Source organism: Corylus avellana, chromosome ca6, assembly GCF_901000735.1.
Source record: "Corylus avellana chromosome ca6, CavTom2PMs-1.0".
Classification (NCBI taxonomy): Eukaryota; Viridiplantae; Streptophyta; class Magnoliopsida; order Fagales; family Betulaceae; genus Corylus; species Corylus avellana.
In genome coordinates this window covers 12337870-12350984 of record NC_081546.1, presented here as the reverse complement: position 1 = coordinate 12350984, position 13115 = coordinate 12337870, and the positions used below count along the sequence as shown (strand labels likewise).

Genomic DNA, 13115 nt, shown 5'->3' with positions numbered 1-13115 from the left:
AGTCTTTCGTTCAACTTGTTCAAACTCAATTTAATCTCAAAATCAAATGCTTAAGATCTAACAATGGTCCTGAATGTAAAATGATTTTTTTCTTCTTCTTCTACACATGGCACCATACATCAGCTTAGTTGTATAGAAACTTCATACCAAAATGGTATAGTTGAAAGAAAACATCTGCACTTGCTAAATGTTGCAAGATCCTTACAATTTCAATCAAATCTCCCTTTATCTTTTTTGGGGGATTGTATTCTCACAGCTGCTCATATCATCAAAAATAGAATTCCCACACCTCTTCTTTCAAATAAATCCTCACATGAGTTGTTGTTCTCCGTTACATGCACCTTCATACACACATCTAAAAGTTTTTAGATGTTTAGCTTATGTTTCAACTTTGTCTAGACATAGAACAAAGTTTGATTCAAGAGCCACTCCTCGTATCTTTATTGGCTACGCATATGGCATGAAGGGATATAAATTCTATAACCTTCATACTCAATCCATCATTATCTCTCGGCATGTTATATTCCATGAAACAATTTTTCTATATTCTTCTAACTTAGATCACTCATATCTAATAATTGTTTTCTTAAACATCTATCACCTACAATACATAATATAATACCTTCTTTAATTCCTATGCATGTTCCTGATGTATTAGATCACGATTCTGCTATAAATCATATGTCACCTAATTCTGTTTCACTTGATTTTAGTACACAACCATTTGATCCTAATCCACAGTCATCTTATGTTAATGCTCATGATATTCCATCTGATATTAACATCCATGATAATTCATCAAATTCTCTCACTTCTGCTTAACCATCTATTCCACCTCTTAGAAAATCAAATAAGATCAAACAAAAACCTAGCTATTTGAAGAATTTTCATTGCCAACTAGTTTCTTCTTCTCCACCTCTATCTACTCATATGTCTCCTAATTCTATTTCACCTGATATTAGTACACAGCCATCTGATCATAATCCAGAGTCATTTGATGTTAATGCTCATGATATTCCATCTGATATTAACATCCATGACATTTCATCAAATTCTCCCACTTCTGCTCAACCATTTGTTCCACCTCCTAGAAAATCAAATAGGATCAAACAAAAACCTAGCTATTTACAGAATTTTCATTGCCATTTGGTTTCTTCTCCTCCTCTATCTACTCACATGGCTACTGATTAAGGTATATCTTATCCATTGTCTTCATTTGTTTCATATGATAAGCTGTCTCCTTCTTACAAAAATTTATGTCTTTCCATATCATCTCAAATTGAGCCTAAATTTTATCATCAAGCTGTCAAAGATGCACACTGGCGTGAAGCCATGAAGGCTGAAATTCAAGCACTTGAAGAGAACAAAACATGGGTAATTACTGCGTTACCACCAAATAAGCATCCTATAGGGTGTAAATGGGTATACAAGGTGAAGCAAAAGTCTGATGGTAGTATTTAGAGGTACAAGGCTCGGTTGTAGCAAAAGGGTACATTCAATGTGAAAAGGTTTGGATTATCAGGAAAAATTTTCACCTGTAGCTAAAATGAGTACTGTTAGGTGTCTAGTAGCACTTGCAGCAGCTAAGGGTTGGATTTTACATCAATTGGATGTGAATAATGCATTTTTACATGGTGACGTTAATGAAGAAGTATATATGAACATGCCTCCTAGTTTTGGTACTAAGAGGGAGACAAAGGTTTGTAGATTAACAAATCTTTATATGGTTTGAAGCAGGGCTCAAGACAGTGGCTCTCTAAGTTTTCTACAACTTGAGTTGATCTTGATTTTATTCAATCTAAGGCAAATTACTCTTTGTTCACACAGATTAAAGGTTCTTCATATATTGCTTTACTAGTCTATGTAGATGATGTTGCCATAGCTAGCAATGATCCAAAAGCAGTGGCTTCTTTTATTACTCTTTTGAATGACATATTTCATTTGAAAGACTTAGGACCTTTGAAGTATTTTCTAGGCCTTGAGATTGCTAAGTTACCAGAGGGTATTTCTGTTTCTGAAAGAAAATATGCATTAGAAGTCTTGGAAGGTTCTGGTCTGTTGGCTTCCAAACCGGTTAAGTTTCCAATGGAACAGAATCTAAAGTTATCCAGGGATGGTGGTGTTCTCTTATCAGATTCTACATGTTATAGAAGATTGGTTGGAAGGCTACTTTACTTGACAATAACTCGGCCAGATATAGCATATGCAGTTCAAACACTAAGCCAGTTTATGGATAAACCAAGACAACCACATTTACATGCTACACATAGAGTTCTCAAATACATCAAGAACTCTCCTGCACAAGGTCTAATATTTTTTACAAAATCAGATTTACGTCTCAAGGCTTTTTCAGATTCAGATTAGGTAGGCTGCTTGGACACCAGGAGATCCATAACTGGATATTGTGTGTTTATTGGTGACTCAATCATTTTTGGAAACCCAAGAAGCAACAAACAATATCTAGATCATCGGCTGAAGCAGAATACTGGGCATTGGCATCCACTTGTTATGAGTTAATGTGGTCGTTCTCATTGCTCTCATCAATTGGTTAGTTTCTTTATTTGGTTATGCTCTGTTATTTTGATCTTATTGTAGCTGAGTATATAAGTTGATTTCTTCCATTATTGTAAGCTGAAGTTGATTAATCAGAGAATACATTTTCATTCGATTCATATTTTCCCCTTGTTTGCTTTGCATTCTTTATATATTGTAAAGCTTGACATAGGTGATGACATCTCTGTCAAACTTGCAGTCCAAGATCTGATTCCCAATTTTTAGATCTCCAGCGAGTGCAAGTAAAATAGAAAGAAATAGCTTGAGCGGGAAAAAAAGTGAGGGACTTAGAGTTTGAGAAATGAGAAATTGTAATTAAGAATTGTATTATTGATTGTTTTAGTAAATTTGATTACAATTCAAGTTCTATTATAGTGGTACAATCAAACCAAGAAATATGAATAGCTAAACAATTTCATTCCACCTTCAACCATTCTTTAAAATAACTATACATTTTTTGAATGGAATACTCATTCAGTGCACCAAACGTTATTGCCTTATGTTATTTTTGTTTTAATTTTATTTAATTAGCCTTATAATGTTTAGAAGTGTTAAGTGTTTCCTTATGTTATGCTACGGTAGAAATAAGTTAATCAGACATCAGAGAACCTAATCCAATATTGATTTAATATTGCAAAATTTATTTATTTAATTACAATCTAGCTAGTCAGAACATGGAAAGGAGAAGAAGGATAGACCTAGAAAAGGAGAAGTTCAACAATCTGTCATGGCATTTGGCAAACGAAAACAAATCTTGATTAATTCTTTCAATTGAAGCTTTGTTTCTGGCTTTGGCTGGAAGTTGGCAGGTGATGAATCTTTTCATTTCTAACTCTTGTTGTTAATGTGTCATTAATTTAAGTGTATGCCTTAGACATTAATGTGTCATTAATTTAAGTTCCCCATGGAGGAAGAGGAAGAAGAGGAGGGACATGAGTTCTTCACACGTCATCACAATTATTTGCAACCTAAGTAGGATGAACTAGCTAGGGACATGACTTCTTCACACGTTAACTACAATTATTTTGCAACCTAATACCAAACTCATTAATAACAATGAACTGAACAACAAATTTGACAAGCAAATCGCAATAGAGAGAGAAAAAAAAAATCTTTAAAACGGAGCGGTAGATCGGCGCAAAAGGCGTGGTTCTCGGCTGCTTTAGGGGTCAGCAAATGAGCGGTAGATCGGCGCAAAAGGAACGGCTTTCAGCTGCTTTAAGGGTCAGGAAAGAAGCTGCTGTTAGGGCTCACCGAAGAAGAAGCAGCAAATAGAGATAAGTTCTGCTGATGCACTGGCGTGAAGACCAAAGGTTCATGCCAAAACTTGTATGACAAATTTTGTGCAGAAAAAGGGTAACAAAGATGAGTGCTTAATTACCTTGTTTGCAAGATAATTGTTGCAACACACGCACACTACTTAATTTGCACTATTCCTTTGTCAACTCCAAAGTCCATTCTATTAGGAAAAATTCAATATTCCTCTTAAAAAAGTCTTGTTCCGAACCCTAGTGGAAAATTGTTATTGAATCTTCCTTTTTCAGTTTCTTGAATTTCTAACTGGCGGGTTCTATCACCATAAAAATAAAATTACACATATATATTCTAAAATATATACTGAGTTATTTAACTTAATTATATATTTATTTTGATTCTTTTTGCTACGTTTATTATTCACTAATATATGGAGTTCTCTATTCACATAAATAAAATTCTCAATTAAGTTTCATTGATGGATAATATATATCTTAATCATTTTGCTGTCTCTTTTCTTTTCTTTCTTATACTCTGTACTTCGAATTTAGCTAAAGGGTTGTTCACAAATATTATATCAAATCATTTCTTATACTCAAAGCTAGCAACACGTATTGGATTCATTAATTTATACATGCTTTCCCATTCTTATGATGCAAGGTAGATTTGACTTGTTCATAAAAATTATAAAGAAATTAATAAAATCACTATGTACCATAATTCTTTATTATTATTATTTTTTGATCGTCTTTATTATTATTTAAGTGATCGCGCGTAAGTCTTTCAAAATGCAGAAAAGCACCCATAAAACTCATATTCTTTAATTGAGGCCCACGCTAGTAGTAGTTGAATCCCATTCGAAATTAGTTAACTCTAGTCTTCTAGATCTAGAGCATGACCGCTGCGGAAGTAATCGATAAAAAATAAATAAATAAAATTCAATATTATGTGAGCCTTCAATTAATCTTTTCATACTTTTCAGAAAAAAAGAAAGAAAGAAAAAAGTGTCCTCATATATGATTTTGTTGTGGGTGTACTCACAAGCTTTTATGCTAAAAGTAATGTTCAAATATGTATATTAATGCAGTCTTAGTAAAAACTCTCAAATTATTAATGTCTTAAACAAGTAGTATCATAGCCACGGTTGATTTGATGAAATGGTGTTTAGATGAGTCTAGTTTGAAGTTGCGTTCTGTGGCCCTCTTGTGCAACTCTTCATGATGTGAGACTCTCTTAAAAATGTTAAGTCCAACATTGAGAAAGTATAAGAAAAAAAGTGGTTAATATAACTAAAGTAAACCCAAGCTCATTAGCTTAAGTGTTAGGATTAAAGTGGTATTCAAATATATATATTAATGTACTCTTAGTAAACACTCTCAAACTCTTGATTTCCCCAAGATTTAAACTTATGACTTTTGGTTCTAATACCATTATACCATGTTAAATTATTGCTTATTTTAAAATTTGAAGCTAATAATAAATACGTTTAACCATTTAGGGCTTTTTAGAGGAGAGCGGAATAAAATAGTTATTTATATTCTTTAGTAATAATACACATAGTCTAACTAAAATTGAATCAAAATGACTAAAAACCTCATATTATTATTTTCTTTTTCAATTCATATTAAAAAAAATAAAGTGGGTGGACGACCACCCATGGGCCGGGGGTCTGAAACAAATCTAGAGTGGTCCCTCGAGGTGTCCGAGGGTGGTGCGGCCACCCACTTTATCTTCTATTATTATTATTTTTTAAAATTTAAAATAGAATAAAATGGGTATTTTTGAAAAATATATTTCATTCTTTAAGGAATAACTATTCGTCTGTGTAAAAGATTAGTCATTTCCACAAGAATGGCTATTCCTAAAAATAGACCCTTATCAAACAAAAAAAATACTAATTCATAAGAATAGCTATTCCACAAGCCAAACGAGCCTTATTCAATACTTTAACAAATAACAACACAATTTATTAATGTTAAACAGTATATATATATATATATATGCGTCCTTTCTTATTTGGTGTTCATTATAAAATAAATATTTCTGCACTATGTATGGGGGCCGTTTGGCCACATTTTATTGACTAAGAAATATTGAGGTCAGTAAGCAAAAGTCGACTTGCTTTCCAAGCTTTGTAAATTGCCAAGAAACTGCGGCATTTTCTAGAAAACTCTCCACCCACAAGAGAACAAATATAACAAAGAAAGGGTTTGAACTTTAAGCTGCAAAACAAAGAGGAATCATAGAAAATTCTTACGTTCCTGCAGCCTCCTTATTTAATGTCTATTATATTTGTCAATATTATACAGATAAACTGACGTAGAAAGAAGTAGATTCAAGCCACAGATCCCATCTTTTAAATAGCTTGTTTCTCCCGTGAAAGACTTAAAGGCAAAGATTCTCAAGTGAATTTTCTGCAAAAGTGAATATGAAGGAACAATATGCGGATCATCAGTTTATTGATAGTCCCTTGATGAGCTCATATGGCACAAGTACTCCAGCCAGACACTCTTCTCTTTCTGAGACTGCCAGCTGCCTTCATAGTCCACCTTCCTCATATGACTCCCCCTCCTTCAAAAACAGTAAGCAATCACCTCTCTCTCTCTCTCTCTCTAATCAATCTATCTATTTGTTGATCTCTTACTAGTTTTGGAAAGTGCAGATAAATGGGATTCAGAGATGGGAAACAAGAAAAAGCTTGGGAGGAAAAGCAGCAGTTTTGTATACAGGATTCGGGAGCATGGTAAGGATCTATCTACTTGATTTGAGATGAAAAATGCTAAGTGTTGATTGAATGATTAAATTTATCTATTCCTATCAATTTAAACTTTTGGGATAAGTGATAATTTAACATGGTATTAGAGTCAAATGTCTTAGAATCGAACCCTGACTCTATTAGTTCACTTAATTTAAATTAATATTTCATTGGGCCTCATCTATTAACCGAGAGTATAACCCCACGCGTAAGGAGAAATATTAGTGTTGATTAAATGATTAAATTTATCACTTCTTTAATCTTACCGAAAAAGTGGTGATTTAACAGAAGACATGTTTTTGTTTTGGATGAGTGATATATGTTTGTTTTGGTTTGGAATTGTAGTGAAACTGGGGCCAAAGTTGTCTGAAACTGTGAAGGGAAAGCTGAGTTTGGGGGCAAGAGTTGTTCGAGAAGGAGGGAGGGAGAATATATTCAGGCAGGTGTTTGGAATGAGCCAAGGAGAGCAGATGTTGAAAGCCTCGCAATGCTACTTATCAACAACAGCCGGCCCTATTGCAGGGCTCCTCTTTGTTTCCACTGAGAAGGTTGCCTTCTGCAGTGAAAGATCCATCACCATTTCTTCCCCTGACGGCCACTTCATTACTACACCTTACAAGGTACCTAATTCTAAACGCCTAATATGTTAAAATATAAATTTAATTTTTATTAAATTAAGCTGTGATTTAAACATTTTTTTTTTTTTTGGGTACACAAAGAGGAAAAATGAGAATTACAAAGAAATAAGTCGTGATTTAACTTACTATCAAAGTAATGATCTTGAATTCAAATTATGTTTATGTTATTTTAATTAGGGTTAACTTATATAAAAGCTTCCTGAACTTTTACACGTTTTGAGAAGATCCCTAAAATTTAAAGACTCTTAATTTCAGTTCTCGAAGTTCTAATTTAAAAATCTACCCCTTGGTTAAGATTTGGCATTAAATCCTAACGGATCTTATGAAAAATACTAAACTACGTACCCTAACCTTTTTTTTTTTTGCTTTTAATGTGAAATTAAGGATAAATTTAATATTTTATAAACATTTCAGGAGTATAAAGGCTATTTCATCTATTTTAACGTATGTTTAATGCCAAACTCTAAGGGCTAGAGTAAATTACATCAAATTAAAGGTTTAAAAGGGTAAAATGGAGAATTTTTGAACTTTAAAAAGTCTTTTCCAAACGCGTGATAGCTCATGAAACTTTTAATGATTTTTTTTTTTTATTAAGAAAGAATTTGAACCATAAACTAAGAAAATAATATATATATATAGGAATATTCAGTTTTCACCTAGGAATATTAGGTCCACCGGCTTAACAGATAGGATCCTAACAGGTGGAATGTGCGTGTACACGCTTTTCTTAGTCCACGCGGAATTCCAAGCGTGAATGGATGATGGAGGAAGACAGACTTTTTGTTCCCGTTTAGAAAAATAAAGGATAAGGATGTGGGACATGCATGTCTTGACCAGCAGTGTGAATGCATATATATATACAAATACAGTTGATTTTTCAACTGTCTCATGTGGCAACCAAATATAAAAATGGTCACGTGGCTCTAGAAATGGCTCGAATAGGTGCCCAAATAGCTCGTTTCAATTCTAGTTTAAGAAAGTATGGTTGTTGGATTCGAGTTGTGTCAAGATATAAATTATTAAGACTAAATAAGTTAACTTTAATTTTAACTTATCTAATTAAATGAGTTAAATTTTAATTTAATATGTTAATTTCGTGTTTGATTTATGGGTTGTGTTAAAAATTATGAGCCTTAGGGTTACATGTCATGTTGAGATTGTGTTAAGGCAATGGTAATGAAAAACTATATAAATCAATCATAATCCAACCTATTTAATTAAACCAATTAAATCTTTAGATTTTAATCTTCTAAGTTCGTGTTGGGTTTGTATCACGTCCACATTCTCTTGGATATCTAAATTTCCTGACAGAAATGCCTTTGATAAAAAAAAAATTAAAATTAAAAATCATGGTGGCTTTGCCGTGGGTCACCCGTCACAACACCCTCGCCATTTATTATTGTTTTTTTCTTTTTGAATTTATATAAATATTTTTGTCTGTTTTAAAGGCTAGAGACATTGTTTCAATTCATAGTTTAAATGAAACATTGTAAATTGCCTAGCTTGCAGGGTAATCTACCTTAAATTCTGAGTTGGTCTTAATTTTAATGTTTTCATATTCTAGACTGTACAGTGTAATCTACCTATCGACGTCCAGCAACTATAGGTAACCGTTAAATTAAACATTAAAACACTACTACTTCCGACAAAATTTTCAACTTTTTCTTTTATCAATCGAAAGAGTTTTGAAGTTCTCGCAGAAAAAGACAATTTAAATGGGAGAAAATATGGCTGCATAATGTGATAGAATCATGTATGAGCGTGCTCATGACGAACAATTCCCCTTTTTTTTATTCACTAATGGTTTTGTGACTATTTCAAATTTATCGTCCTTCAAGAGTATTGTTAATTTATGCCTGGCTTGTTTTATTATTTAGTCATTCAATTGTTTGCAATGAACATTGTATATTATAAGAAAATTCTATCAGAAATAATTGTTTTAATATTTCTACTGATCCCACAAAGTTATATTTAATATGCATGGCAGGTTCTGATACCAGTAAGGAAGATTCAAAGAGCCAACCAAAGTGCGAATGTGAACAACCCTGCCCAGAAGTACATAGAAATAGTTACTGAGGATAATTTTGAATTTTGGTTTATGGGATTCTTACGCTATGAGAGAGCTCTCTGCAATCTTCAAAAGGCCATTTCTATGGCCAACCAAATATAACTATATATAGATATATAAGTGAAGGAGATCTAGAAAATTCCCCAGGAAAAGCTTGTATAATTTTGTTAGATTATATGATTCATAGCTGGGAGGGTACTTGGCCCTTGATGTGTAGGCCTTTGTTGTGTTAGGAAATGAAAGTTTAGGGTAAAATAGCACTTAAATTACAATATACTCTGAGCTAGGCCCCTCATTTTTTTTTACCACTTCAGCTAAGCCCAGACTGAGCTTGCTTCATGTCCATGTCAAAGAGTATATAGTCATTTGGGACTGAGCAGTTTCTTGGTTAATTTCTGAATGTTGTGAGAGCCAGTATCTTCAAACACATGTCCTGAGGGACCCTGAGAAGGTGCATTGCCTTCTCGAGGGGAGTTGCTAGACTTTGGCGACATTGTGAGGTTGACTTATTGGAACTTGACTCCCTAGCAAAGTTGCCAGACAATTTTGAGGTAATTTTTGGAATGAAGAAATCTTACACACATTTATAAGTGCATATACTATCTGCGGTGATAATAAAAATTACTTTTTGATTTTAGATAAATAATTATTAGATTTTGTATTCAATAGTGATTTTCATTGTCACGTCAGAGAATGTGTACTTGTAAGGGTAAAAGTGAGAGTATGTGTAACATTTCTTTTTTGGAATGATGTCTAGATGTCGGGTGGACAAGTAGAGACTTGGTCCCAAGTTTATTATAAGTTAAAGGGAGTCAAGCCCAAAACTCAAGTCAACCGAGTAGATTGATAGTTAACTATAGAACACTAGAGGCTTTCAATTAAATCAATCAATCACAAAAGCTTGCACAGTCAATGGCAATTTATTAGTGAGGTCAGATGCTAGCGAAAATTTTAATGACAATAATAATGTGGTTCAACAAGAGTTTTAATGGCAAGGAAGGACAATTGCATAAACACAATGGCATATGTCATCAAATATTACACCATCTAAAAAATGTTCACAACAACTCACAAGAAAAAAAAATTATTCACAACAAGTACATCCAAAATGAGGACAGTAGGGAATGGGTAAGAGAGAGAAGATGTGACCCGGTGATTACACAGTAAGATAGCTTTTCCATACTTTAGTAGTAGTATGACTTACTTCCTGCAAGGACATGGGTAGATCTCACACCTCCCCAACGCTTTCCTTTTGGAAGGGTGATTTATCTCCATCTTTCTCTAGTAGGAGTAAATATTTCAAGAACTGTTTTTGGTTGCTCGACCAAAACAGTGTTGTATTTCCCTTTATATAGTGCAATACAAAGGACCATCTAAATGGCAAGTTTATAACTACAATGGTAAGCTTACAACTGGTACAAGATAAAAAGAAAGTAAATCAAATTAATACAGCTATTGTGAGATATATATAGCTGCATACATTCACGTAAGGAATATAAATATTGTCACTAGTTGTCAAGATGATATGGTGAATCCTCCTCTGTCTCAATGTGATTGTCGAAGGAAGGTGCTTGATGTGTGGGTGATTTGATTTGATATTGTATGCTCTTATTCCTGCCTTGTTGATTGACCGAGATACCAGTGCTCATTTTCTGATTTCCAGAGATACCTTTAACACCCCCCAGCAAACTGATGGGGGGACGACCGGCAATTTGTCACATAAGAAACAGAAGCGATCAACAGTTTGTCCCTTTGTAAAAATATCAGCGACCTGATCCAAGGTAGAGATATAGCGAAGTTGAATGTCACGGTTGGTAACCTTTTCATGGATAGAGGCGAGGGCAAGGGCACCAAAATTATCACACCAAAGGACAGGAGGAGAGTGGAGAGAAATCCTCAATTCTTTGAGAAGCATGCGAAGCCAGAACATTTTAGCAGTGGCATTGGCCATGCAGCGATACTCGGCTTCGTTACTTGAGCGGGACACCACAGGTTGTTTCTTGGCAGACCAAGAGATTAAATTGGAGCCCAAGGAAATGCTAAAATCAGTGGTGGAGCGGCGGTCATCAGGGTTGCCAGCCCCATCCGAGTCACAAAAGGCATTGAGAGCAAGTGCGCCTTTGCGACAGTGAAGGCCAAAATCGACAGTGCCTTTCAAGTAGCGCAACACACGTTTGGTTGCTGTCCAATGCACATAAGTGGGAGTATGCATGTGCTGAGATAGCTGATTTACAAGTATGCAAGGTCTGGGCGTGTGAGAGTGACATATTGAAGAGCACCCACAACTTGTTGAAATTCAGTGGGATTGGCCAGTGCATCACCATCAAATTTAGACATTTTAGAACCAGTAGTACAAGGGGCACAATAAGGCTTGGATTCTGTCATTTGTGTGAGAGTGAGCAGATCAAGAGCATATTTGGACTGGCGAAGGTGAAGTCCAGTGGCGTCTCGGATAGCTTGAATGCCAAGAAAATAGCCAAAAGGCCCAAGGTCCTTCATTGCGAAATCGGACTACAAGTTGTCAATAAGGCGTTGCATGGTGTCTGGATGATTTCCTGTGAGGATAATATCATCCACATAAACAAGAAGAAAAATATGGACACTGTCAGTGTGATAAACAAATAAGGAATGGTCCACTTGAGAGCCACAAAACCCAATTTCCAGTAATGCATGAGAAAGTCGAGTGAACCAAGCTCTAGGAGCCTGTTTTAGGCCATAGAAAGATTTGTGTAATCGATAGACGTAGGTAGGGTTAGAGGGATCCACAAACCCTTGAGGTTGCTCCATGTACACTTCTTCGTCTAACACACCATGATAGAAGGCGTTAGAAACATCCAGTTGCTTTATTTGCCAATTGAATTGCATGGCCAATGCCAATATTAATCGAATGGTTGTAGATTTGATAACGAGATTGAGTGTTTCATGATATTCAACCCCACTCACCTGATCAAATCCCTTAGCAACATGACGAGCCTTAAACCTGCCAATACTGCCGTCAGGCTTTTGTTTCAGCTTAAATACCCATTTGTTCCTTACCACATTTTAGTGCAGAGGCCTGGGGCATAGAGACCAAGTTTTGTTTGTGAACGAAGCATTGAATTCAATGAAGCAACCAATTTGGGTGTAGTTGCTGCTTGGCAGCATGTAGAGGGCTCAAGAGGGACAGCAAGGGTGTGATAGGCGAGAAGAGGATGTTTGACAGCTCGGAAGAGTTTAAAATCAGAAAATGATTTTGGTTTTAGATTACCTGTCTGGGAATGTGTCACAATGTGATGGGTAGGAGCAGTATGTGCAACGGTAACTGATGATGTGCGGATACACGATGGGCTGTCAAGAGAAGAAGAGGGACACATAAGGTTGGGTAGAGGCAAGGATGTAACCTCCACGGCTGAAGTTGGATGTGATGGGGTAGTGGGTAAAACAGATGTTTCTTGGGGCATGGGTTCTGTAGCTTAGTTGGTGACAACATGTGAGTTGAGAGGCAAAGTAGGAGAGCTGTCATGCAGACTAGGGGCGTGGCTTTGATGCAAAAAGGCTGAATGAAGATGTGTTGGCTCACTAGAGGAAGCTTGCGTGTTGAGGGGCATTGGTACTGCAGCTAGAGGAGGGGTAACGTGTGAGTTGGAAGGTAGCATAGGTGAGCTGTCCTGCAAAATAGAGGAGTAGGTTTGCTGCAAAATGGTAGCAGCTCAAGGGGTTATAGCTGTAGGTGGGTTTGCCTGCAAGGTAGGGATCTGCATTGTAGGTGATGGAAAAGGGGTTCTTGACAAATCAGCAGAGGGGTAAGTGGAAACAGGCTAGGTGGGGTATGCATAAAATTTGAAGGAAGAGACATGATGAGATTACC

At 35.5% G+C, this 13115-nt stretch overlaps 1 protein-coding gene across 3 annotated transcripts; it reads left to right on the top strand.

The window, feature by feature from the left end:
• Positions 1–3696: 3696 nt before the first annotated feature.
• LOC132184775 (GEM-like protein 4) lies at positions 3697–9571 on the top strand. Of its 3 annotated transcripts, none has more exons than XM_059598522.1 (5): positions 3697–3866; positions 6117–6389; positions 6470–6550; positions 6908–7182; positions 9188–9571. In XM_059598522.1, the coding sequence occupies exons 2-5, from the start codon at positions 6236–6238 to the stop codon at positions 9368–9370; spliced, it is 693 nt and encodes a 230-aa protein (XP_059454505.1). In that variant the 5' UTR covers positions 3697–3866; positions 6117–6235; the 3' UTR covers positions 9371–9571. The 3 variants fall into 3 exon arrangements, with proteins under 3 accessions (XP_059454505.1, XP_059454504.1, XP_059454503.1); XM_059598521.1 differs by having other exon boundaries at positions 3697–3882; XM_059598520.1 differs by having other exon boundaries at positions 3697–3909.
• The last annotated feature ends 3544 nt before the right edge of the window (positions 9572–13115 follow it).